We start from the raw sequence: 27,310 nt of genomic DNA, 5'->3' as shown, positions 1-27,310 counted from the left end.
AAGTCAAATATTTGGGGAGAATTGCAGGTGGCCAATCAATACAAGGTCAATTCTTCTATAACTCCCAGAGGTGTGGCATTTTAATTATACTCTTACGTTATTCTGAGTCAATGTCTCATGCATACTATGTAGCTCAGCCTGGCCTGGAATTCACTATCAAGAAACTCAAAGCAGGTTCTCTGGTCTCAGCTTCCCAAGTGTGGGGTCACAGACATGTGCCAGCACGCCCAGTTTGAGTTTTGGACTTTCATAGATATTTCCTGGGATCAATGATGACATTTTGTCATAGCTTTGTCAAGAGTTTATGTAGCTGACATGATGGGCAGAGTACAAATGCCTGGGAAACCCAAAACCACCCATAAAATGTAGAAGGAGATAGAAAAGTTATAACAGTGAGCGACAGAAATAGAAACTGAAACCACAGAAATTAAAAAAAAAAAAAAAAACGAACCTTTGCAAAACAAACTTTTGGGGTGGCTGCTCCAGGTGGTTTCCAGAAGAGGAAGGAGGTTTGATGGCTTCATAACAAACACTTCGGAGGGTACTGGGAGGGAGCACTCACGGGAAGATGGGTGAGAAGCTAGGAAACACATTGGAGGGATTTAAAAAGACCGAGATGCTACTGTGTGAGCATCCATGACTTCTGCATTAAAGCATGCTCACCTCTCCCGTGTCTATTCACTCCACTGCAGCACCCCACAGATGGCACCTGGAGTTGTTTTCACTGAGGAAACAGACCAGTCCTGGAGGCACCCAGCCATATCTAGGAAACTCAGACAAGGCCTGGAAACTGCCATGACTGACATCAGGACCCAACTGAGGCGTTTGACCTGTCTCTTCAGGTGAGCCTGTGTCCAGGAGGAAGTGTTGGCAGGGTATCAGCTGGCTACAGAAACTGGAGTAGTTAGGAGATTTTGTCTATGTGTCTATTCAATTGGTCTGTACAAAATGTGAAGCCAAGATCTATTTATTGATTGATTTGTTTAACATTTGGGCTGCAACGCACAAGTGCCATGATAAGAGTTGAAGAAGCAACATTGCAAAGCCACTTATTCCCCGGCACTAATCTGCATATGGAAAGGCAATGATGTAACTCACTGAAACAGCCTAGGGAGACCGGTCAAGTTCATCATCAAATTGACCATGCTCGGTTCAAACAAGTAGGCCAAGGCTGGGTCATAGTTTCAAAATACTCAATCTTTGGACCTTCTTTCTAACAGGCAAACTAGGCCCATATTTTCCTCCCCGACCCTACAGTGAACCTGCTGACCTATTTCATTCACCTCATCAGCCTTGAGCATCTAGTACATAGGCCAACAGAGCAGCTGTCACTTGATATATGAACAGCTTTCCTCCTCTGGACCCTGAGGGAGAATTCTGACTAGTGCCTCTCAAGGAAAGGATTAAAATGCAGCTTGATGGCTCTAGACAGCTGCAGAATGGTAATTCCTGGGGTCAAGTGTAGGCGTCGTGACTTAGGTTATGTGACAGGAGTGTCATTTAACACCTCTTGATCCCATCCCTTCTCAGGTAGGCCCTGCTACTGCAATTACCCCACCCCGTGTTCTAGCCAGTTCCACTTCTCTGTGACACCCTCTCATCAGTAATACCTGGGTGTCACTATCCCCCAATAGAAATCTGAGATGGAACCACAATTTCCCTGCCTCTCACTCCCTCTGGTTGCCCTGGGCTCTCCTCTCCTGCATTTCCTTTTCCTTGCTTTCATTTTCTTCACTTTGGTTCTGGTTTTGAGACAGTCTCAGACATCGGGCAGGCCTCTCTAACTCACTATGTAGCTGAGATTGGCCCCCAGCTTCCTGCTTCTACTTCCCTAGGCCACAGGTGTAGATCACCAGGCCTGCCTCAAGCTTCCTTTTAAAAGGGTTCTTTTTTAGACCGGAAAGGGGGCTTGGTGATTAAGAGTACATGCTGGTCAGTTCCCAGCACATAACTTCTCTCAACTGTCTACAATTTCAGTTACAGGTCAGCTGTCGCCCTCTTCTTCTCTTCATGGGCACAAGGCGCGCGCGCGAGCACGCACGCGCACACACACACACGCGCACACACACACGCAGGCACGCAGGCAGGCACTCCTACATCTAAAATTAAAATAACCTTAAAAGGATGGCATGATTGTTTGAACTGAATTGTTCCACCCTCCACCTTGAAATTCCTGTTAGATGCACTTCAGAGTGGGCTAGATCTGGAAAGGTGGTAAATTAGATACAAACCATTAGGGTAGGTAGTGATCTGGTTATTTGACCTCTGATTTCTACCCTCCAAAAGGCAAGGCAGTAAGAACTGTTCTGTCCTCTGCCTGTTCTGGGGACCTGCTTAGGCTGCTGAGCAGATAGATACAGTTAGACTTTTGTTGTTGTTTTCTGCTTTTTTTGTGACAGGGTTTCCCTGTGTAAGGGTCCTGGTTGTCCTGGAACTCGCTCTGTAGACCAGGCTAGTTTCGAACTCACAGAGATCCACCTGCCTCTGCCTCCTGAGTGCTGGGATTAAAGGTGTGCACCACCATGCCCAGCTCAGTTGGGCTTTTAAAATTCTGTTTTTAAAAGTTACTTGTTTTATGTATACAAGTGTTTTGTTCACATGTGTATCTGTGTACTACAATTGTGCCTGGTGACTACAGAGGAGGGCCACTGGATTCTCTGGAACTTTATGAACATGCGCTACCATGTGTGTGCTGGGAATGACACCCAGGTCTTTTTCAAGAATGAGCGCTCTTAACCACTGAGCCATCACTCCAGCCTTACAGGTAGAGTTATTTCTACTGCTCTTCTTAACCTCTCCCACCCAGGGTCTCACCAATCCCCACAACTGCTGTTTCAGGGTCACCGCTGACACTATCCAACAGGCCGGAAGTCACTGGGCCCCTCTGGGACTTGCAGCCGGTCAGACTCTCTGGCGGGGCTAGCTCAGGGACTCTGCCGTGAGGCTTGTGCCTGGTAGGCAAGTGATGGGCCACTGAGATATAGCTCCTACCCTTATTTGAAACACTGTCTTAAGTTGCCCAGGCAGGACTGGGTCACAGGGATGACAGAGACCCATAGGCAGAACCTGGCTCTCATCCCATCTTGAACACAATGCAGATTTACTCCAGTTTGCAAGTTCCTAAGACCACACTGTCTTCCCTCACAACCCTTTGGCTCTATTGACAGTCTCCTGGGGTGGTGAGAGGGCCTGTAGGCTCATCACTCCTGCTTCCTCTTTGGGTCATTTAAGGCTGACTCAAAGCTCACCCTCTGGGGAGGTCTTTCTAGAAACCTTCCTCTCACCTAGCACTTGCTGGAAGGTCAGAGAAGCCAGCACACTCGGGTTACACCCAGACCATATGCCAAACACTGTATCAGATACTTCACATTTATTACCTCAGTCAGCCCTCACAACAAGCTTTAGAAGAGATGTAGTCCATTGTCTGCGGGTGGGAAGCATGGCTTGGGCAGCCCTCATGCGTGCGTGCTGAGTTCTACTTCCTAATCTTCAAGCAGCAGATCTGGGCCCAGTGACATCCTTCCTCCAACAAGGCTACACTCCCTAATCCCTCTCAAGGGTGCTACTTCCTCCTGAACAAGTATTCAAATCTACAAGCCCTGTGGGACCATTCTTATTCAAACACACTTCTTTCCCAGGCTTTCTGGGCCCCTTTGACTCTTTCTCTTCATCAGGGATAATGGATTTCATTGGAATTTTAAGTAATTGATCTTCTTAAATGCATTTTCCCTAGACAACTGGCAATAGTCTGGTCCAAGGTCAAAGCCCTGCTAACCCTCGCAGTTGGTAGATAGACTTGAAATTTGAAATGCCCTAGCAGACTTCACTTTGGGATTCTCTGTCTAAAGCTGAACAGCTCGGTGCTTTAGGAGGCCTGTAGGGTCCTCCTTTGTGGCTTAGAAACAAACAATACTCTTTAGTAATCTCAGTGTGGCTGGCAGGTTGACAGCCACAACCTAATTTTGTGACCAGGAGGCAGTAGCATTACTTGTATCTGGATGCTGGCATAAATGTGGTCCAGCTCTGTGATCCTTCAACTTGAGGCTGAATTCCTTTTGTCCTGGTAGATAAGGGAGTGTATTGTGCACTATGGAAAACAGACTAGGGTGCTCTGGCAGATGGGGAGGGAGAGTTGCAGCACAGCAAGGGGTCAGCCTGGAACTGGGTACTATAGCAACACTCTGAGAATTAGCCTATGAATTACAGGATGGTTGCATTCATGGCGTCTGCGCAGGCAGGGAGGGAATGGCCAGGTTTTTGTCAGCCAACAAAGAGTGTGTTGCTGTTGTGTGATCTGAGTTCAGTTGCCTGCAGACAGCTGAGTTGTGGAGGTGACCTTACTCCTGAGTCTTATACTTCATAGAAGTATGCAAACCAGTAGTGTTCCAAGCAGGGAGGCAGCAGGATTTATCCACTACTGCCAACACCAGCACCATCCCTCACCTCTGTGTGGGCAGTAGGCAGTGAAGAGTTTGGGGAATTTCTGTTGTTGTTAGTAGTTCCTTTCACTACTATATAGTCACCACACTTTCAGACAACGTCCCTGATAAAATACTCCTTCTTCATAGGGCAGACATAGACACATTCCACAAACAACCATCCAACCTCAGTTTCTCGGTACATCATAGGAATAAACAAGTACCAGGTGGTAAGATAATGAAGTAATAGGAGTAAACAGAAAGCAAGTGATGGATGCCTGAGATAAGATATGGCTTTCCTTTTGTGGTGCTGGGTATTGAACCCAGGGTCTAGAACAGGTACTGGCAGGTACTCTATCACTGAGCTAACTAACATGCTGGGCCTGATGAAAAAAAACAAAACAAGAATTTGTTAAATTAGAGCTGGATGTCTGTGATGGGCCTTTGGGGATTTGTGGCTGTTGGTTGTGCTAGGGTTTCTGTTTTGGTCTGGTTTGCTTGTTGGTTGAGACAAGGTCTCTAGTAGACCAGATCGGCCTTGGAAGATGGCCTTGAGCTCCTTCTCTCCGCCTCTACCAGCCAGCACCCACTTTACAGGTGTGCACTCTGTACTGGCTTTTGGATTTTCCATTCTGTATTTTGATCATCTGAAGTTTTAAAAACTGTACCAAGGGCTGGGCATATAGAGGTCTATCTCTGCCTATCTTAAGATTTCCTGCCCATCTTAAGAAAAAGGCCCTAGCCTCAGTCCTGAAAAACGAAAGTGAAACCACAAACCACCTGCATGTAATGCATTCAAACAATTATTTGCTGGGTACAGAACACAAATCCAGTGACCCCAGCCCTTGGGAGGCAGAGGCAGGGTCAGGACTTTAAAGCCAGCCTGAGCTCCATAGTGAATTGGAGGCCAGCTGGGACTACAAGAGACTCGGGAGAGGGAGAGGGAGAGAGAGAGAGAGAGAGAGAGAGAGGGAGCGGGAGGGAGGGAGGGAGGAATCATTTGTTCAGGATTCTGCCATTTGGGCAGGACTCTATGAAGACAGCTTACTCCACCTTCCACACGGTGGTCTGCTGAGCTGGGGCTGCCTGCAGGGCCTTTTTCTCTCCTGTCTGGAACCTCAGCATGGCAGGACTGTACCCCAGGGCCTGGCCAGGCACCTTTGCCATGTGGCGTCTTTACACAGCCAGGTTGAGCTTCCTCACAGCATGCCTGACAGTCTGTCCTGTCGTGTGGTTGTCTCCTTCCAGACTACAAAGTGGAAATGGCCAGATGTTGTTACTGCTCAGAAGTGTAAGTCCTGGCTATTATTACTAGTTTATGGTGTGGTTCACAGCTGTCACAGAGCCAGCCTGCATCCAAGGTGTATCGTGTGGGTAGAGGCCAGATGGCATTTCATGGTGGAGATGTTATGGCAGCTATCTCTGGGAGTCATTTGACTCAGGTGCTATTGTATGCTTTGACACATCGCCTTAGGGGATCAAACTTATTAAGCTGGACAAAACTAGATGTTTTGTAGTTGTTAATAAATTTTGGTTCTAAATGGAAGATGGATTATTAAAGGGAAGGGAGATGGTGGAGTTCCTAACACACTGATAACATTTGAGAGAAAATAACCTGATTTGCCAAAATCTAAAATGCAGACTGCATGTAAGATCATTCATTACCCGAGTGCCAGACAAAATTCCCTGACTCCCTGCAGATCAGAGAGGATCCATCTCCCCCTGGAAGGCTGGATGTCTTAAGTGTTCTTGCTGACCTGGAATGGATCCCCCTCCTCTAGTTTGGGGTTGGCAAATTAGACAAAGAAAAGCTGATAGGCCCACAGCTTCAGGAAAGCATCGTAAGGACCAGCCTGGGACACACCTGGACAGCCTGGACTAATCACCAAGAAGAGAAACCCTGCTGGCAGGCGCAAAAGCCACAAGGTCTTTGTCTCGGCCCACGAGATGAGGAAGGAGCCAGGCTTTGCCATCTTTGTCTATCTATAACCCGTTTCTCAGATTCCCCCTCGGGGACCTAACTCTGGTTCCCAAGTTTCCTAATGCTGGGATCCTTTAACCGTTCCTCCAGCTGTGGTGACCCCAACCATGAAATTATTTTCATTGCGGCTTCCTAACTGTAGTTTTGCCACTGTCATGAATCATAGTGTGAATATCTGTGTTTCCCATTGGTCTTAGGTGACCCTGTGAAGGGATCTTTCGACTCCCAAAGGGGTTGAGATCCACAGGTTGAGAACTGCTGGTCTAGCTCCCACTATCTTAGAGAGACCACTTGAGCTATACATCTCAGCAAGTACAGAGGTGACACCTCAACCCAATGGAATCCACAGAAGTGACAAGCGTCAACATGACTCTTTCCACTGCCAGTTAATCCGCCTATGCATGTGCAGTAGAGCTTTGGTTTGGAAACCCTTTGTGAATGCAGTGAGTAGGTAGGTCTCATGTGAATGTGTATATTTTTCATGCATATAAACTAAAAAGCTCATAACCTCTTTGGGTCATGAGAGCGTTGATGCAGACCTCTGGGAAGAGTTAATTCTGTACTCAGCTCAGGGTTCCTCTTTCTGAAGTTAAGGCCCTTTAGGCCTCAACTGGGAGCCTCCTCTGCCTGGCTTTTGCTTGCAGAATCTTGTGGGCAAGACCATGGCTCCCAGTTGAAGTTCCTAAAAGAGAAGAGGCTCTGGCTTCTTGCTTTCCTGGGGGTGGGGTGGGGGAGGAGGCTGAGCATCCCACGCATTTGGGCCCCGGACTTCGAGGAATGCCCAGGGGTGGGTTTCCCTCTGCTCTGGTGTCCCCAACCACCGGCTCAGGGGAAGGGGTTCTGCGTGCCTGTCGCGTGCCCACTCCCCGAGCTCCTCACTCGGCGGGAGCGGCTCTCCCTCGCCCTCCCCATCCTCGCCCTCGCGGGCGGCCAGTCCCGGGCCCCCGCTGTCCCCTCCTCCCACTCGCCCCGAGTGCGCTCGCTCGGCCCCCGCTTTGTTGCCCGGGCTTGTCTCTGCCCGGGGCGCGCCGCGGGCCGCCGGCCAGGTCACGTGCGTTAGTGACAGCCTGGCGCGGAGCGGCCCATTGGTCGGCCCGGGGCTGGCGCGGCCCGGGGCGGGGCCGGGGAGCCGATCAGCTGTTCCCAGAGCTGCACAACAACAAAAGGACCCGGACGGGCCGGCGGCCGCCAGGGCGCGACCGACCGCCGCAGCCGCCTCAGCGCCGCCGCCGCCCGGCTCGCGTAAGTGCCGGGGCGGTCGGGTGCCCGCTCCCCGGCCCCGCTCCCGTGACCCGCAGGGCCGCACCGAGGACCCGCTCCGTTACCCGGAGACCCGCCCCGGCCCCTCCTGACCTCGCGCATCGCCGAGCGTGCACCTGGGGCGAGCGCTTGCGTCGCCGCGGTCCGCATCAGTTTGGTCAGGGACACTTGGGGTGTGCCAGAGACGGCTGGCGGCTCTAACACTTCACCCATCGCAGACGGTCGCCCGGTGAGGCCAGCTTTGCTTACTTAAACGGAGGAAACTGGGAGGCAGAGGGAGGTTAAGTAATTTTACGGCCACACAGCCAATTAGAAGGAAACGGTGTTTACTGCCTGCAGAGGGATTTCACGTGCAATTCCTTTTTGCTTTTATTTCCTGGTACGTTACTCCGTGTAAAAGTTCAGAGTAGATCAAGGGGCATCCCTTTCCACCTGTAACTCCCGAGGACTTCAGCGTCCTGGCTGCAAGAGTCCTTTCAGAGTGCTTAGTTGGAGAGGAGTGGGACTCTTCCGTCTTTGAACCGCCATGGTTACAGATGTCCAGGACCCTGAAATCACAGGCTTGGTGACTGTAATACTTTCCATTGTCAGGTGTGAAAACCACCAGGCAGCCTTTTCAGCCTCAGCCACTATAATTCCAAACTATAATTTTCAAAGGCTTAATTTTTATGATCAAGGTGTCTTTTGTTTTCTCATCCAATCTTTTATTCTTCTCTGCTCCCTGGCGTATTTCTCTTGAGAATGGTTGCTTACAAAAGTCAAGCTTAACAAGCAGTGAATTACCAACCTAACTGCTCTCTGCCCACTGTCTTCAGACTTCAGGACAGGAGGTGATGCGTCCACTGGGGAATAATCTTGTAAATTAGCTAAATAGACAGTAGAGGTGGAGTGGGTAGAGAGAACTTTCTTGGCTTGTTCTTTTTTCTTTCTTTCCTTCCTTCCTTTCTTTCTTTTTCTTTTTTCCAGTTCAGAATTGATTTTTTAAGTTACTTGAACCAAAGCCAAGGCTTGATGGCTCACGCCTTAATTCCAGTACTGGGAAGGTGGAGGTGTGAGAATCTCGAGTTCAAGGCCAGCCCTTGTCTCAGACCAAAAGAACAAACACTTGTATTAGCACCTTTGTTTTTCTGAACTAGTAGGCTCTCTCCTGCTACGATGTAGATTCTGGGTATCCAACTCAGGTCATCAGGCTTGCCGGCAGACATTTCTACCTGAGCTATTCTGCCGGCCCCAGAGAAATAGTTTTAAGGATGCTTTTCAATGATATGTTTAGTCAGCTGGTATTTCACAATTGCCAAGGAGCCACAACAACACTCATCCAAGTTGTGGGTGCTTTGTTGTTAATTTTAAAGTGTTTTTGGAGCCGCCTACTGGCAGCCCAAACAACTGAAAAGTGCTTGTCTCTGAAGTTTTTAGGACCAGGCTGGGAGGAGGTGGAGGTCACCGGCAGGGAAAAGCAAGGTGCCAGGTTGGAAGGATTCCTACCCTGTCAATCGAAGCTTCTAGATACCAGCTCTCTTGCTTTTGGGCAAGTGTTTTTCATTTCTTGGGCTCAGCTTTTTCATCATAGGACCAAGAAATAAATATCTCAACTGCCTATCACATACCATAAAGCATTCTGCAAATTGTAATTCTAGTTAACCAGTGCAAGACTAGTTAGTCTTACATATGTATGGGCCTTTAGACCCAAAGATGCTTACTGACCTGCTCAGGTTCCCTGTGTGCCTGCCTGCTGTTCACGACTGGTCATTCCTGAGGAGCAGGTAGCTGTCACTCTCATCTTAAAGATGGGGAAGCTGAAGCAGAAGGACCAAGTTTGGAAAACCATCGGTTAAGTCCACACCACTCACTCTCTTCCCCTGAGTATGCATCTCAGAACAGAGAGGCACCTCAGCAGGAACTTACAAGCTAACTCCACTCTAAGTCCCCAAAGGAGAATATTCCTACCCACAAAGAAACTCAGCCACTTTCTCTGCCTATAAAACAGTTTCTCCCCATATGTGGGAAACAGGACAAAAAATTCAATTAAAAAGATACAGCTTGTTGAGTGGTTGGTGGTGGCATACACCTTTAATCCCAGCGCTCAGGATGCAGAGGCAGGAGAATCTTTGTGAGTTTGAGGACAGCCAAGTCTATAAATCCAGTTCCAGGACAGCCAGGGCTGTTAACACAGATAAACCCTGTCTCAGAAAAACAAAACAAAGATGACATAGTATGGGCCATATGCTAACAATGATTGAACAAGGTGGTGGCATAGAATCTACCACCATTCTCTCAACTTCTTTTTTTTTTTATAATGCAAGCAGTAATGGGGAAATCTGCCTTGATCAATACTTGGGCCAGATAATTTGTTTCTTCTTCCTACCCAGGGGCTTCCAAATACCTCAGAGCAGCAGGCTGCCTCCTCCAGATTCTCTGGCCTGTTTGTTAAATTCCACAGCTATATTTGTCAGTCTGTCCTCTTGGGGATTCATGTTTTCTCTGGAACTATCATTATAGTTTTACTACTGCCCTAGAGTTATGAATGTGTCAGTAACCATATGGGGAAGCTCTGAAACCCTACTTTCCCTATTTGTCTCCACATAGAACCTGCTCTCCTCGGAGCTAATATTTCTGGGTAGGTGTTGAGGTTAAAAGGAATAGTGATGACTATTATGAAGGGACATTCTCTGGGTCATCAGTGGGAGGTAGGGTGTTAAAGTTTTGGGAGACTTTAAAGAAATATTTTCTTTTTCTCACATACAGATAGACAGACACAGACACAGACACACACACACACACACACAGAGAGAGAGAGAGAGATAGGTCCATGCATACAGGTACTGCAGAGGTCAGAAGAGGGCATTGGGCCATCTGGAGCTAGAGTTAACAGGCAGTTGTGAGTCATCTGATGTGGGTGATGGGAACCAAACTCTAGTCCTTCTGTGGGCAGCATATATTCTTAACTATCTCTTTAGCCCCTGGGAAAAGAAACTTTTTTAAAAATAGCACTGTCCTATAAGAAGGCTTAAATTTTCTAGTAGCTATGATTAAAATGAAGGGGAAAATGAAATTAATTTTATTACCTTTATTTAACTATAACTATCAAAACATCATTATACTAACATGTAATTGATATAAAATTATTAATGAGATAATGTTTTCAGTATAAAAACCAAGTGTGTTCTAGTATATACCTGATATGAGTTAGGTATAATCAGATGCAAATTCCTCAGTGTAAATACTTAAACCATATTTAGTTTTTTTGCTTTAAGGAGAGTTTTTTGAGCCGAGCAATGGTGACACACACCTTTAATTCCAGCAATCAGGAGGCAGGAGCAGGCAGATCTCTCTGTAAGTTCAAGGCCAGCCTGTCTACAGAGTAAGTTCTAGGACAGCCTTAGCTGTTACACAGAGAACCCCTGCTTCAAAAACCAAACAAATAGTTTATTGCATATACAAGGGAGCAGCTGGCTGGACAAAAGCTAGAATACTCCTTACCTGGCTCATTTTTATAGTTTATAGTTGAAAAAGGAGGCTCATACTTGGTAATTGTTCCAGAGGTAAATTGAAAGTTCTCTGAAGCTTGACTTAAATATCAGTTTAAGAGGCTTAAAATTTAAAGTTCTGGATGGGTATGGTGTGTATACTTTTACTCTCAGGACTGGGGAATCACAGATAGGTGGGTCTCCATCAAAAGTTCCAGGCTGCTCAGGGCTCTATATAGTAAGGCCCACTCTAAAAAAAAAAAAAAAAAAAAAAAAAAAAAAAAAAAATTAAATGAGGGACTAGCAAGACAGTTTAGCTTTTAAAACATACTGTTCTTTCAGAGGATCATAGTTTGATTCCCAGTAACCATGGGGTATCTTACAACTGTCTGTAGCTTCAGCTCCAGGGGGATCCAACACCGCTGGCTTTCTTGGGCACATGCACATGCACACACACAATTAAAAACTAAAAATGTTACCCAGGTGATGGTGGTGCACACCTTCAATCCTTGCACTTGGGAGGCAGAGGCAGGTAGGTTTCTGTGAGTTCAAGGACAGCCTAGTTTATATAGTAAGTTCCAGGACAGAGCTACATAGTGAGACCCTATGTTGAAAACAAACAGCAACAACAACAACAAAAAAAAAGAGAAATAAAATACCTCACCCCCCCCCCAAATTAAAAACAAAAAGTTTAAACACAACAGAATAGTTGTAAAAGTTAAAACTCTGTGTCTTGGACACAGGAGTAAAATACATGGGATGGTTTATCTGCTGCATTTGGTGGCAGCCTTGATGGAGTGTGCCATACAGGATTTGACGCTCTAGCACCTACCTGGTTGTCCCTGGCAACCCTAAAGTAGGGCCAGAGAGCCTCATACAGTTAGACCGTCCTCACACCAAGATTGTAGTTGTGGTAATCCTGTTCATTTCTCTGACTTTTCTCCCAGTGAGATTGAGGCTCACAAGGATTATGTCACACATTTCTAGCCACCTATGGTAGTGCCAGGGCTTCCCCTGCTGGTTCCTAGTCTAGCGCCACCCACCTCTTCCCAGGATTCCATTCTGAGTCCTTCCCAAGGCCACCAAATGTGTCATGTAGATAGCAGCAGTGACTCTGAGCTGAAGAGAGTTCTTTCCTTCCCACTGCTGGTCCTTGCAGAGAAATGGAACCACCCCCGACTTATGAAAGCAAGAGTAGACTTATGCTATGTCTCACAGAGATCTTCGGGAGCAGCCTGTCTGTGGCAGAGCCCAGATATTACACGCATAGCCAGCCTCTCTGGGTTTGGCTGTAGCCAAAAGGGGCAGTTTGCAACTGTCCCAGTAGCCTTCACCCAGCCACATTTTGTGGCTTATAGCCACTGATATTGCCTAAGTCCCAGTGCAAGTGGAGAACGAGGCTTTCACCCAGGATGACTGAAAAGGTCCTCTGTGAGGGTCTCCCTGCTGTATGGCAGCTCTAGCTAATGAGGGCATACAGCTAGAACCTTGTACTCAGGACGATGATAACAGCTCTCTAAGCTCCTTTCTCACAGTTGTACTTGGGCTGTTATCTGCCCTCATAACCTAAGAAAAACTGGGAAAAGCTTGAAAATGTATCTTTACATTTCCCCTTTCTTACATGCTCAAAACCTTTCATATACGCCCAACCTCATAGTGGCTCATCCTTTGGTTTCAGGCAGATTGCATTCTCCACCTTTCCTATAATTTCTCTTGATATAATTTCTCTTGAATTCTGTTAGCATGCAGCCCTCATGATCCGACCATGCTGTTTCCCAGGAGGTTTCAGGAAAACTGGTTATGCAAGTGATATTTCCTGTTTACCCACTTTTAATAATTAATGGCTGAGGATGATACATAACCACAGTGTCTTAATGTCGCTTGAGGTTTTACCCTTGTATGCCAGATAGTTGTGGCTGTGTATTCTCTACACAAAGGCAGCACAACACTCTTCTGTGAAGATGATTTTAAAAGTGAGCTGTATCTCATGTATGTAATCTAGCTGATGCAGAAAGATCACTATGAGTTCCAAACCAACTTGGGATAAAGAGTGAGACCCTGTTTAAAAAAAAAAAAAAAAGACAAGAGCCTATTTCATTCCCCTTGTGTCGATAGCTGAAACCACATTGCTAAACTTGTGTTCTACTGCCTAACATCTCTAGCTGTGTCACCATGCACTTCCCTAACTCAGCCCAGGAGTAGCATCCAGCTTGTACTTTGTGTGGTATCCCTGCCCTCTAAATAGTCCCATTATAACTCAACTTATCCAGAAATCTGGTTCTTCCTGACCACACCTTTTATTTAAAAAGCAAAACAACCAGGGTTTCACTATGTACCCCAAACTGGCCAAGAAATATTGATCCTCTTGTCAAAGTCTGCAAAGTGGTGGGATTACAGATAGCATTTCCATGTCTGGGTTTCTCCTCTTAATTTCTTCCCTATAAGCTCCTGCAGGATCTGGTCCAGCTTGTTCCTTCGAGTCTCAGTCTGGATCCTGAGCCATCTGGACAGTGCCATGCTGTCACTAACGTAGGCCTCCATGGTGTGCTGTCTGCCCCTTCTGCACTCTCTCAGCTGTGGGAGGTCACTCACTGGAGAGTGCACCAGGGAGGTCAGAGGAGCATCTGGAAATTCTTTGTCTACATCAGTGACTTCACTACTTCCCTTCCTGTGTGGTTTTTGTTCACTGCTGGTCCCGTGCTCAGCACTCTGCCTTACACACAGCAGGTACACACTAAATATTTGTAGAGTAACAGCTGACCTATCCAGAGAGCCTTGGACATGAGCATTCTGCCTGTACAGTATCACTTAAGAAGAGTAGATCAGGGAGAGTGTTGTTGGCCTACAGTAGATTGAGAGCAATTAAGAACAGCAAGTAGATTTAGGCTATTTGTATAGGTAGAGTTCACAGAACTTGCTGGTAGTTTGGATAAGGGACTGAGAGGCATCAGAGTTGGTAGTAGGAGGTAGCATAAGGAAAAAAAAATCCATAATCTCAGAAAAAGTAGTTTAAAATTCTTTTTGATGTGTGTTCCATTTACTGTGCTATTGGATAGCCAGGTAGAAATGGGCAGTTACATCTGTAACTCTGTGCTTAGATGAGACAAGCTGTGTTTCCTCATTTAGAACTCACCAGAACTACCTGAGGTAGGAGCCATTATCAGCTGACTTTTTAAATGTGTGTGGTTTATCTGTGGAGGTCAGAGGATAACTTGTATCAGCTGCTTCTTTCCTTCTACATGTCAGCTCAGGGATCAAACTTCCATCATTAGGCTTAGAAGCAAGTGCCTTTACCCACTGGGCTACTTCACTGGCTCATCTTCTGTGGATTCTTTAAAAAAGATTAAAAAGATTAAAAAAGATTTATAAGTGGGTTTTGCTTGCATGTATGTACTGTGTACATGCCTGGTGCCCTCTGAGGTCAGAAGAGAGGGTATCAGATCCTCTGGAACTGGAGTTACAGATTCGTTGTCATAGTTAGGGTTTCTTTTGCTGCGAAGAACACCATGACCATGGCAACTCTTACAAAGGAAAACACTTATTGAGGCAGTGGCATGCAGGCAGACATGGTGCTAGAGAGGTAGCTAAGAGTTGTACTTCTGGATCCACAGGCAGCAGGAAAAGAATTGAGAGCTACACTAGGCCTGGCTTGAACTTCTGAGACTTCAAAGCCAGCCGCCAATGACACACTTCTTCTAGCAAGGCCACACCCACTCCAGCAAGGCCACACCTCCCAATAGTGCCACTTCCTATGGGCCTATGGGGCCATTTTCTTTCATACCACCGCAGTTGTAAACCATCATTTGGGTATTTGCAAACTGAACTGGACATCTGCAAGAATGAGTGATCTTAACCATGTCTATCTCTCCAGCCCCATCTTCCTAAGTTTTAAAGTGAAAGGGGAAATCAGGATTTGATGATGTACACACTGATTCCTGAACCACCCACAGAGAACAGTGTCTTGCACAGTTAGGTTTCTACGGTGTAAATGTCCCCATGCCTGTAATAGGAGTTCTTTCAAAAGCTAAACTGTGCTGTTCTTATAGTTCAAACATGAGGCTGGTTTAAAGTAATACACGAAGAAATAGCAGGGTCATGGGGTGGGGAGTTGAGTGCTTGGCATCGTGGTGGAGGCGAGAGAGGAGTGAGTCAAGGCCAACCTTGTCTCAGAGTCTTACAACAAATAAAAATAACCTTTTTCTGTTTAATTTTAGGGATGATGACTCTTGTCCTTCACCTGCATTGAAGAAACACTGCACTTTAGTCTCCTGTTTGTGCCATCAGGCCATCTGAAGACAGGGTTTTGAAATCTCAGCTATAGAGATATCCAGCCAAAGTCTCAATCTTGCCTTAACAATGTTTCAGAGACTGAACAAAATGTTTGTAGGTGAAGTTGCTACTTCTTCCAACCAAGAGCCAGAATTTAGTGAGAAAGAAGATGATGAATGGATTCTTGTTGACTTCATAGGTAAGGTATACTCAAAATTAATCATCACAACACAAGTGGCATCCAGCAAGCTATGTAGCTAAGGATAACCTAAACTCCAGATCCTCCTGCCTTCATTTCCCAAGGACTATAATTAGAGACACACCCCACTACACCTGGCTCAAAAGTGGGAACTCCTGGGGCTGGGTGTGTGTACATGTGGCTCCATCTACACACACACACACACATACACACACACTCTCTCTCTTGTGTGCATTCAAACGTTAATGTATACATATTTACACAGAAAATGTGAACTCTTAAATGTAATTTTTAAAGTTTAAAAGTAAATAAATAAGGACATCTCTAAAAGCTTTCAGGAAACATTTTGTGCCAATCGAGTCAGTGAGTTTTATTGACTGGATTGTCTGACTTCCCAGTTTTGCAACTCCCAAAGCCTGGTCCAAACAGAGATACTTTAATGGGAAACCCTCATATGAGCAACAGGAACCCACGAGGCTCACAATATGTTTATTTGCCAGAATATAAACTCCTAAAGCCATTCCTTAATGCCAGTATAACTATACATAGACAGATTGGAAATTAATTTATAATTGCTACAATTGAATACTGCCTTTGTGAGCATCTGTTAATATAGTGTTGTCTTTTTTCTGTTGTGAATTTGATGGATGACTCCACCACCACTGACTGCTCATCCTCCCATGTGCAATGTGGATCAAAATCTAGATACCTGCACTGGTTTCTCAGCAGAGGAAGAGGAAGATGACGATGACATCAGTGAAGAGTCCCCAGCAGAGCACACATCAGTCTTCTCCTGTTTACCTGCATCTCTGGAGTGTCTGGCTAACACAAGCGATTCCTGCTTCCTCCAGTTTGAGTCCTGTCCAATGGAGGAGAGCTGGTTCATCACCCCTCCCCCATGTTTTACAGCAGGTGGATTAACCACTATCAAGGTGGAAACCAGTCCTATGGAAAACCTTCTCATTGAACATCCCAGCATGTCTGTCTATGCGGTGCACAATCCCTGTCTCAGTGAGGCCAGCTGTGGGAATGAAGAATACAACTCGAACAGTTCCAGGTATGTTCAGACACTTTACTCTCTGAACAAGCAGTCTGCTAAGCAAAAATTCTTCTACATAGTACAAGCTAAGGCTCTAGAAGATAAAAGTAATTGTGTTGGAAATTTACTTAAGTAACCCGATCAAGTCTATAATTGCAGTATGTAGGTTAGGATTGCGTTCTATAAGGTTATTAGTTGTAGCATGACTCAGTTGTATAATAGAGAGCCATCTCACTTATAAAAGTATGCTACTGGAAGAAAATAAGAAGACTAGTATTTCTGATAAATACATTAGAATACAATTCTGGTATACTGTAGACTAAATGATTTAGGGCATCAAATTCATCTAAATTTATTTTCTTCCACATATTTTAGCTAAATCACCTTAAGTGGTGCTTAACCTAGAAAATCCAAGTATTTGTTCTAAGAGTCGTCGTCAGATTTCACATTGCAGTGACATCTGTTGTTCAGCAGTCCAAAATGGCAGGGGGCTTTTGAATGGCAGATGGGTAAGGGCCCAGTAAGCTCAGGGGAGGGAAGTCAATGAAAATTAGTGTTTCGCAAATCAACCTTCCAGAGATTCTATGGCCTTCTCCAAGAGAACATTTTCAGCAGTATGTCTGAGACAATTGTCTCCGATGAAAACTACGTCCTTCCCTCCATTTCATCTGCCAGTCAGTCATGTGTGCCAGTGAGACATGCCCCATAACAGCAACCACGTTGTGAGCTTGCCACCAACTTACGTATGCCTTCTCCGGACCCTTTGGAGTACTTTACCGCCATCCTAAGGGCTCCTTTTGTACAGTTCAGGCCATGACTCCACTGGCCCAATGTAGATAGCTTGTCCCCATCTATGGAGTAAAAACCAAACCCAGGCAATGCTAACCTTTCCAGAATTGCTACCCTTCCAAGTCTCACTATTATAGATGCACTTTATTTAGCAAGGCTAAATACTCTTCTTACTTGTACCAAAGTAAAAGTTTTGTTTTTATATAGTCATGTAATACCAGGCATAAACTGGTGCTTCAAGTGGCACTTTTTTGAAAGACATAAATTTACTGAGTTAAGTGTTTTTGGCATCCCAATGAAAATTAAAAATATACCTTGTTGGGAGGTGGTGGTGATTTCTTCAGTTCTTAAAAATTCTTCCCTACTAATTCTGATTGAACCTCTGAGGAATCCACTCAAGAATTTTACAGGATTAGGGGCTAGAGAGATGGCTTACTTCAGATCACTGGCTACTCTTTCAGATGACCCAGATTTATTTATAGCATCCATATGGCAGCTCCTAACTGTAACCCCAGGCCCTGGGGGTGATGCCATCTTCTGGCCTCTGTGGGTACTGCAGGCACATGGTACACAGATTTACATGCAAGTAAACATTCACAGGCACAAAATAGAAGCAAATAAAATCTCAAAAAATTAAAAGGCTCTAACATGATTAACAGTCACTTTTAATTTACTTACTATTTGATACTTTTAAATAAAGTACGTGTGTGTATAATTGGCAGTTCTGTAAAGTAATGTTATAGCATACACTGCCAAATTTAAATACGCAGAAATTTAAAAATTTGAAATGACATCTCTCACGATCCACAGATAAATACTGTTAACACCCTAGGCTTGTCCTAAGTTGTTTTTACTATATAGGGCAGTTCCAGTACCTGTTCACCTGCCATTAAACCCAAATGGGGGCATGCTCCCAATTTATTAGGCTTGGTACCCATCATTGTGTTTCAGCAAATTTTCACTTTATCTGCTAACAAATCATACTTTAATCTTCCCCTTAAGAGCTTGGTTTTGGAGCATTTCAGCTTTATCCAAACCAGCATCTGTGTACCGTATCTGGAGGCTGTTTCCTACTTGATGCCACAAGAAGTTGAATTTACATTATCAGCAGATAAGAGACTTTTCATACATGAATTATCAAAGGCAGCCATGGTGATACATGCCTGTAGCATTTAGGAGGGTGAGGCAGGAGGATCACTAGTTTAAGGACAGTTTGGAATACATAGTGAGATCCCTGTCTCAAAAAGGATATGTATGTATATTTCTACATCAAGGTAGAATCAGGTGTTAACCAAAGTAGCAACACTGTAAGCCTGTGCTTTTGGAGCAAGCAATAAGCCATCTTTCAAACATACTACTTCCATTCTGTCTGTCCTTAGGAATATTAGTATAAATCACTAGAGGATGAAGCTGAGTACTTATAATGCTTTAGAGTGTACATTTTATTGCATCTTAGCCTTTATAAATATTGTTTGTGAAGGTTTATGAGCAACCATAATTTTAAGTAATATGTCTTTAATTGTCAGTCTTATTAAAGAAAAATGACCATGTCCTAGTAGTAAAATTTAAAATGGCATTTTAAATCTTACTAGTGATTTAATAGTTCACCATTTAACATTTGTAGGGCCAGGAAAAGCTGCTTATAAGACTCATGGGCACAGAGTAAGTATGTTCACTTTGAGACTGTATGATCTGTGTTATCGGTCTGAGCAGGGAGCCCAGGAACCCAAAATGCCTGCCTTCTAAAAGTCATCGAGCTTATATTAGCTTATTTCTATTTATTTCTTTGTTTCTTTTTGCTTTTGTTTTTTCCGTACTGCGAGGGATCAAGCCTAGTACATACTAGACAAGCACTCTACCACTGAGCTACACTACCACCCAACCCTCTGTTTCTTAATGGGATCTATGTGTATGTGCATGAAGATAGCTTACTCCCATCATTTTAAGCAAAATATGTAACTACCCTTCCTTAATAAAATAACTCGTAAAAATCTTAAAACTCAGACTGGGGTATAGCTCAGTTTGTAGAGTGCTTGTCTGGTGCACAAGAAAACCTGAGTTCAATTGCCAGTGAATAAACCAGTCTTGGTAGTGCACACCTGTAAACCCAGCCCTGAAGAGGTAGAGGTGGGAGGATCAGAAGTTCAAGGTCATTCCTGGCTACAATGGGAGTTTGAAACCACCCTGAGCTAAATTATCTCAATCCTCATCCTCACTGTCAAGTCATGCTGGGAATGTAGCTCATTTGTCAACTCTGCAAGAGGCCTGAGATTAATGGACAGCACTGCCAGAAACTAAAGCTTTGTATGTGTTAGTACAGAAAACACATACTGTATACAACCATGTCCTAATATATGTTTTTAAGGATCGTGAAGCACTCTGGTATAAATGCCATTCCAAAATATGCTCTCCTGTGGCATAAATAAAAAACTGACATAATAGGCATTTTTTTTTTAACCCAGCAAAGGTGAAGTTAGAGGAATGTCCTTATATACATTTCTGTGAAATACAGATTCATATGCTGCTACCTAGGACATTTTATTGTAGCTAGAAATCATCTGTGAAGGTGCTGTTGATGTAAATGCTTTTTGATCAGTCAAATTTGAGGATTAAAATATTTTTAATACTATGCTAAAACTGAAATAGATAATTTCTTCAAAACAGCTAAAAGCGGGGTGTGGTGGCTCACACTATAATTCCAGCACTTGGGAAGTTGAGGCAAGAGGATCAGTGATTCAAGGCCAGTGTTGTCTACATGGCAAATTTGAGGCCTCCCTGAGCTACATGGGATTCTATCTTAGAAAACTAAAAAACAGATGTGCAAATGTTCAGTAGTCAGTTCTCCTCTTGGAGAACCATATTACATCCACTCAAAGTATGAATCACGTTATTAATATAGGGCCAATTTACTCACCTCTGGATTATATACTACATTACTATTAAAAGTTAACATTTTCAGGGGTTGGAGAGATGACTCAGAGGACCCAGGTTCAATTTCCAGCACCTACATGGCAACTCACAACTGTTTGTAACTCCAGTTCCTGGGATCCAACACCCGCACATAGACAGGCATGCAGAAAAGCACCAATGAACAGAAAATATATTTTTTTAAGTTAACCTTTTCACTTAGAAGTTATAAGACACATTTGTAATTCTAAAACTTGGGAAGCTGAGGCAGGAGATTGGTGAATTTGAGGGTAGCCTAGGCCAATAACAAGACACTACCTCAAAAAAAAAAAAGTTGGCTTCCCTCTTCTACCAATATCAACAAAAACAGTCACAAAATGTAAATCTGCCCATCATCCAGCAAACACTTAGTTCTTACCCAACCTGAGACAAATAACTACTAAGCAGCCTCTTGGCACTCTGTTGGTGATACATTCCACTTTGATCTGTTTCAGAACGGAAGCCCAGAGTGAAATCCGGGAGCACATTCGCTGCTGCGTGGCAGCTCTTGCTGCTCAGGCAGCGTTTTTGGAACAGCCCAAGAGTTTCCGCCCTTCCCAGTGGATAAAAGGACACAGTGAAAGGCAGTCTCTGAACAGAAATGGCCTTCGTCGCCAGAACCTTACCAGGGATTACCACACTCGACAAATGAAGCACAGTGGCTGGGCGGTTCACCAGCCCTGCCCTCGCCAGTATAATTACTGAGAACACGGAGCTCTGCTGGCTGCTTTCCTTGGGTTTATGCCTATGTATGTGGATGTGTGTGCATAGGATGACCAACTGAAGACCAGTCGCCTAGTGTAGCAGTGTCTACACACTGTCATGCCTAGTGTAGCAGTGTGTCCACACATTGTCACAACCAGATTGTTGTGCAGTGTATCACATAATGCCTTGCTCCTGACAACTACTTTTAAAAACCTTTTCAGAATCTTTTTGGAAACATATCAATACAGTTACAGTGTTGAGGTGGTCTTTAAATACAGTAAGGTATACATGAGTTAGTTGGTGTCTTAAGGACATTTCTTAACCCAAGTATAAGAATAGGCATCTTTTCAATTTCATTTATTTTGTATTATTTAATCTTTTTTGTGTAAGCAAAAATTTATTCTCAGGGTCAGCCATATACTTTATTGACCAGTACTTGATAGTCTTTTCTGTATATAAGGAGTACATTTTTATACACTAACATGAGCATTAACAGGTGATTTTTGCCATGGATGGAATTAATGGCTGAACTTTTGAAAGAAAACTTGACGTATTCTGTATGTATGGTTCTTTTTTCCCAGATTAGTCACTGCAGTTTATTGTGGAATTCAGGTACCTTATCTTTGGTGAACAATGCATTCAATAATTCTGTGACCCCACAGTATGGTACAGATACTACAGCTGTCATGGACAAAGCGCTTGTCTCCTATGCAGAGGGGAACAGTGAGGGCTGTGAGGTGGTGTCTGACATGTGTCTAGGTAACCCTCAGAGCAGTCAGTACTTGGGGGTGTCTAGAGTCTTAACTGCCAGCTCAGCTGGAGAATGCAGCAGGCATTTGGTGATTTCATGCTCATGTGTGCCCTTGAGAAAGGAAGAGAGACAGTGGCACTCCTCAGACATGGACCCTGTCCTCCCAACAGGACAGCATTGGGGACAGGGTACTTGTAGAGGTATCTGTTTATGTCATCCAAGTGAAGACTGATGGGTTGGTTTCCTTGAGCTTTCATTTTTTTAACTTCACAAAATCTTTAACCACTTTGGCCTCTGTCTCCTCCATAGCAGGGGAGCAGTATTTATTACTTAGCTCCCAGAGTTGTGAGGATCACACACGAATAGGAAGTGGAGCTGTCAGAACTGAGCTTTCCTGCTGAACCTAGTGGTGGGAGGCTGTGGCATTTCTCTGCCATGATTTCCCTCAGGGTTGGTGCTAACGGTGCAGGGTTGCACTCACATAGGCCACTTAACTTGATGCAAAGGAAAGTCCATTTTCTTACCTCTGACTGGTCACTTCTTTGTAAGAGCAGTTTTGATGGCTCTTCGTGAGCCATCCACACTTGCAACCAACTTTCTGGAAAATTAAACCCATGTACAGCTTAAAGCACGCTCTACTGAGAATACTATCATTATCTATACAATCAAACAGCTCACTTCCCTATCTCCTCTGCAACCCTCATTAAACACTTGTTCATGAACTAATTTCAAGGAAAAGGCAGCATACTGTTACATGAAGTATTGTCCCTGGAGCAGCCTGACACAGGGAAGCTTGGGAGACTTTCAGGGAAGCTGAGTTCTTTCTTTGACGAGGCTGGGGTTTAGAGCTGCACTTAGACAGTGAAGGGTGTTTTTGCACTGTGATAAGTGCCAGGATCTCTCTCTTAGAACAGGAATTGAGATTCCTTGTCCTTCCCTAAACCCTTTCCATACTGACTTCCCCTTTTATTTATTTGTTTTCTAATTAGGGGCCAAGTCTGTAAAGTTTGTCAAACTGAGAAGTTATTTGTTACTATTTGTGTTTTCATGAAGGTGTGCATGTTTTACACCATGTCTGTTATAGGATCATATGCTATAACTTGAAAATAGAGCAGCTGTGTCTTCTGGACACAAGCTTCTAAATACATGTAAGCCTTTCCTACCCCCTTACATCACAAGCAAGTTGTGTCTCACAAGCTGGAAGTTCAGCCATGATAATTTGTTTGGCCAGCATCAACTGATTTGTGTATTATTAAACTACAAGTGTTGTTGTTGGTTTTTTTTTTTTAAACAATTTTCCCCCATATTTGTTCATCCTTTTAAGTACATTTACATCTCTTTCAGTTACTGACTTCATTTGCCTTGTCTGTGCCGAGTGTTTCTGCCTTGTCCCTGAAAACCTGAAAACAAATCAATTACTGGGATTTTTTTTTTCCCCTTTAGGGTTAAGATTACTACACCACCTACAGCACGTAGCACACTGTGGTTCCTGTGTGAAAATTTAAAGTTTATGTCTAAAATTAGCATATGTAAGAATGGAAGAATAATTAAGTTCTTGGTCATTAGGTGTTTTGTTAGGCAACTACTAAGACACAAGTCCAGTAACACAGACCAATGTGAACCTGTAAAATGCTTTTGAAACATGTCAAGGATGTATTTTATGAGTTGATTACTCACTGATTACCATCATCATAATTTTGCTGTTGTAACATCTAGTGCTTTACAACGTACTTCAGTAAGTACAAGTACAAACAGTAAGAAGAAAGAACCCAAGGGTTGGGGATGTAGCTTAGTGGTAGAATACTTGCCTAGTATCTGCAAGGTTCTGAGTTCACCCCCCAGCACTGTAAAACAAGACAAAGAAAGTAAAACTTCTGAATTAGGAGCTCTGACCACTTCTAAACTGATAGCCTAGAATGGCACCTGGAAAGTCTAGAATACATGCTGTACAATGTCACATATCTGTGTTTTTAGCTTTTACAGTAGACTCCACATTCCATGAAGTTTGTGATTTGTGTTAAACATGTTAGAGTATTCTGTTAATTACTATTTCCTGAGTTATATTCTGCACTGTAGGTATACACTTAGCTTGCCATACTTGTGGCTATTTGTATTTGTGTGTTTGGGTAGATGCAGTGATGGTAAGAGATTGGATTTATACTTGCCACTGCAGGAAGTTAAAAAAAAGAAATCCAAAACCCATTAATTTTCAGTATATTTTTACAATTCCCATGCAGATTGTTTCTGTTTATCAGTTCTTTGGTTCTATCAAGAAGAGTGTTTACCTAAAACTTGCCAGGGCTCATAAGCCTACCTGTTGTTTTTGCTTCTCAAATCTACACACTGTTTCTGGTCTCCACTTGTTTAGAAATCTGATTGCTTTGCTATTTTGCTCCATCCTCACAGCAGCATACTGTCTTTGTATACACTTGTATGAAGGACTACAACTAGAAGACATTTAAATGCATTTAAGTAGTTTAGTGGTGAAAGTTTCTACCATTTTCTTCATATTTTAGAGAGTTGAGAGACTGCTCCTTGTACTAGGAGATGCTACTATATGTCTTTTGTTCCCTTGAAGTTATCTTTTTATTTTATAAGGCCTATAGATACTATTAGTATAAAATTCTTTAAAGTTAGGTAGTTCCATGCCATCAGCCCCTGATGTGTTATAAATGGCAATCCTACCTACTTATACTGAAATTTTACCTGAGTGCTTGTCTATTTAACAAATCAACCCATATGACAGTGTTGTCCACTTTATCATAGGCCGGTTTCTCTTGAAACGTGACACCTATTCAAGCAGCTTAGGTGCAGACACACCAGGAAGAGTCTCCTCTTACTGGCAACAGTATCCTTCATGTGGAAAAGAAGTTACTATTCAGAGGAAGGCAACTTAGTGGATGATGCTCTGTGTCACTGATAAGTTTCCTTATGACATTCAGAAATGCCTCCAACTGTTAGTGGACAATCTGGCTCTGTACTTCACTGTTTAGAATTGTTTTCTAGGTGGACTTGTAAAAACCAAACAGTGCTTGGGAGTTTAGATGTATGTATTTGGGGGCCTCAGGTGTGTGTGTGTGGTTTTGTTTCCTTTTTGGTTTTGTTTTCCTTTAGAAGTTTTGAACTTTAGTCAATAATTTTGTGTGTTATTTTTAAGTGGCTTTATTTCTTTGCTCTAGTAAAATTGTGAACACACTTGCCTTCTGAAGGCAGGGTATGAGTTATGGATACAGAAAAGTATTGTAGGTTGTACTGTGTGCCTTTGTAATGTGTTTATGGGCACAATTTTTTCTCATCAACTTGAAAACTTAAAAGGGACATTTTGGTTGGGTATATATACTGTACATCAATCTATGCATAAATGGCAGCTTGTCTTCTTGAGCCACTATCTAATTTTTTTTATAAATTTTTTATACTGATTGGGTCACAGATGGTCAGTTTTATACAGAATGAACAGCACAGCACTTTGCCAAAAACATGTGTAGCATTGCTTAAACATTGTGTATTAACACCAGATCTTTGTAATGGGTTCAGTAGTGCATTTTGCACTGCCCAAAGTTACAGTTTTTTAAAATCTGTCAGTAAATAAAATGTCCTTTAACTTAACATGTGTTGGATACTTTTCTTTATGGTCATTACTTTTTTTTTTTTTTTTTTTAAATGTGCATTGGTGTTTTGACACAGGTGGCAGGTCCCCTGGAACTGGAGTTACAGACAGTTGTGAACTGACATGTGGGTGCTGGGAATTGAACCTGTGTCCTCTGGAAGAACAGTTAGTGCTCTTAACCCCTGAGCCAAACCTCTAGCCCAGTCATTATTCTAGAAAGTATTACAACTTAAAACATTTGTTTTCTAGCTTTGCTTGTGGAAAAAGTTGTTTAATATGCATTGCAAATACTCCTTTTAAAGGTGTGGTGATGCATATCTGTAATCTCAATACGGAGGAACTTCTGCAGCAGGAGTACTGCTGCTAATACAAGGCCAGATTGGGCTGCACAGCAAAGCCTTGTCTTTTTAAAAAGGTCTTTAGCCAGGAGTGGTGGTGCATGCCATTAATCCCAGCATCAAGAGGCAGAGGTAGGTGAGGCCAGCCTGGTCTACAAAGTGAGTTCCAGGATAGCTAGGGTTACACAGGGAAACCCTGTCTCAAAACAAAAAAGGCCTTTGTGTGTGTATACATAACACACACACACACACACACACAGCCATGTAAAGTGAACAGTCATTTAAATGAATTTAAGGTTGATATCTTACTAGTACTTTACCCTCTAAACAATTTACTCTTTCTTTGGGGGGGGGGGAATGGGTATATGTACTTTATGTGTATGTCTGTTTACCATGTGCATGCACTGCCTGTGGAGGTCAGAAGAAGGGGATGGATCCCCTGGGTCTGGAGTTACAGTTGTGAGCTGTCAAGTAAGAGCTTGGAATCAAACCCAGGTCCTCGGGAAGATTAACCAGTGTTCTTAACCATGGAGCCACCTCTCCAGCCCCAAAGTTAAGGCCAAGCCTCTGAAATCACAACAGAGCCTGACAAGGTAGCACAGGGCACCAGACCCACCCTTACCAGCATGTCTGGAAACACTGAGGGGCTCAGGTCAAACAAGGCCACTCAAGACACAAATCCCAGGGGACTCAGAGCATTCAGATGGTGTCATCATTTGTGGTATCTTTGTCTCTAGAAGACCTGGACTCTGTCACTCAAAAGGGAGCCACTGGTTATGCTGAACATCTTATTAAACAGAGAAGCTAACAAGTTTCTCAGTGGGGCTTGGTGGTCCATGTGTCCAATCCCAGGAATTGGGAGGTGGAGGAAGGCAGGAGGATCAGGGATTAAAGGTCATCCTTGATACATAGCAAATTAGAGGCCAGCCTGGATTACAGGGGACCTTGTCTGAAAACAAAGTTTCTGAGTATTAAGGACTCAATCAATATTTCAGATATTCTCTTACAGCAAGTTTGAAAGTATTAAATTTAAGAAATAACTTTCAAAAGAAAGATTTTTGTTGCATTAGAGAGGGACAGTTGGACAGGGTCTCAATATGTAGCCTCAAACTGGTGTCCTTCCTGCCTCTGCCTCCCAAGTGCTGGAATTCACAGGTGTGCACCATGTTTAGCTCAAAAGATAGTCTTATTGGACAAATGTGCCAGAGAATGTCAATTTTTAGTCCTAGTGATGTACGTAGACACAGCCCTAGAAATGCCCAAGGAACTACTGGCCTAAACTATCTACATTAACATTCTTACACTGTGCTGGGGGTGGTGGTGCACGCCTTTAATCCCAGCACTTGGGAGGCAGAGGCAGGTGGATCTCTGAATTTGAGAACAGCCTGGTCTCCAGAGCAAGTTCCAGGATAGCTATGGCTGTTACACAGAGAAACCCTGTCTCCAGAAAACAAACAAACCCAAACCTAATAGGGGTGGGGATGTAACTCATCTGGTAGATTGCTTGCCTAACATGCATGAAGTCTGGACACACTGGATAA

General features: G+C 43.8%; 2 protein-coding genes across 3 annotated transcripts in view; one reads left to right on the top strand and one right to left on the bottom strand.

Moving 5' to 3' along the window:
- The window catches only part of Ints8 (integrator complex subunit 8), a 439,588-nt gene that overhangs the window by 335,030 nt on the left and 77,248 nt on the right, over positions 1 to 27,310 (bottom strand). The window lies entirely within an intron of this gene.
- On the top strand, positions 782 to 25,430 carry Tp53inp1 (tumor protein p53 inducible nuclear protein 1). 2 transcript variants are annotated; one of them, XM_051198310.1, is made up of 4 exons: positions 782 to 842; positions 15,341 to 15,594; positions 16,300 to 16,651; positions 20,824 to 25,430. In XM_051198310.1, exons 2-4 carry the CDS (start codon positions 15,483 to 15,485, stop codon positions 21,071 to 21,073), a joined length of 714 nt encoding a protein of 237 aa, XP_051054267.1. In that variant the 5' UTR covers positions 782 to 842; positions 15,341 to 15,482; the 3' UTR covers positions 21,074 to 25,430. The 2 variants fall into 2 exon arrangements, with proteins under 2 accessions (XP_051054267.1, XP_051054257.1); XM_051198300.1 differs by lacking the exon at positions 782 to 842 and adding an exon at positions 7,651 to 7,888.

The sequence above is a fragment of the Phodopus roborovskii genome, unplaced genomic scaffold, assembly GCF_943737965.1.
Source record: "Phodopus roborovskii unplaced genomic scaffold, PHOROB, whole genome shotgun sequence".
In the NCBI taxonomy this organism is placed as follows: Eukaryota; Metazoa; Chordata; class Mammalia; order Rodentia; family Cricetidae; genus Phodopus; species Phodopus roborovskii.
This window is presented reverse-complemented; position numbering and strand designations above follow the sequence as displayed.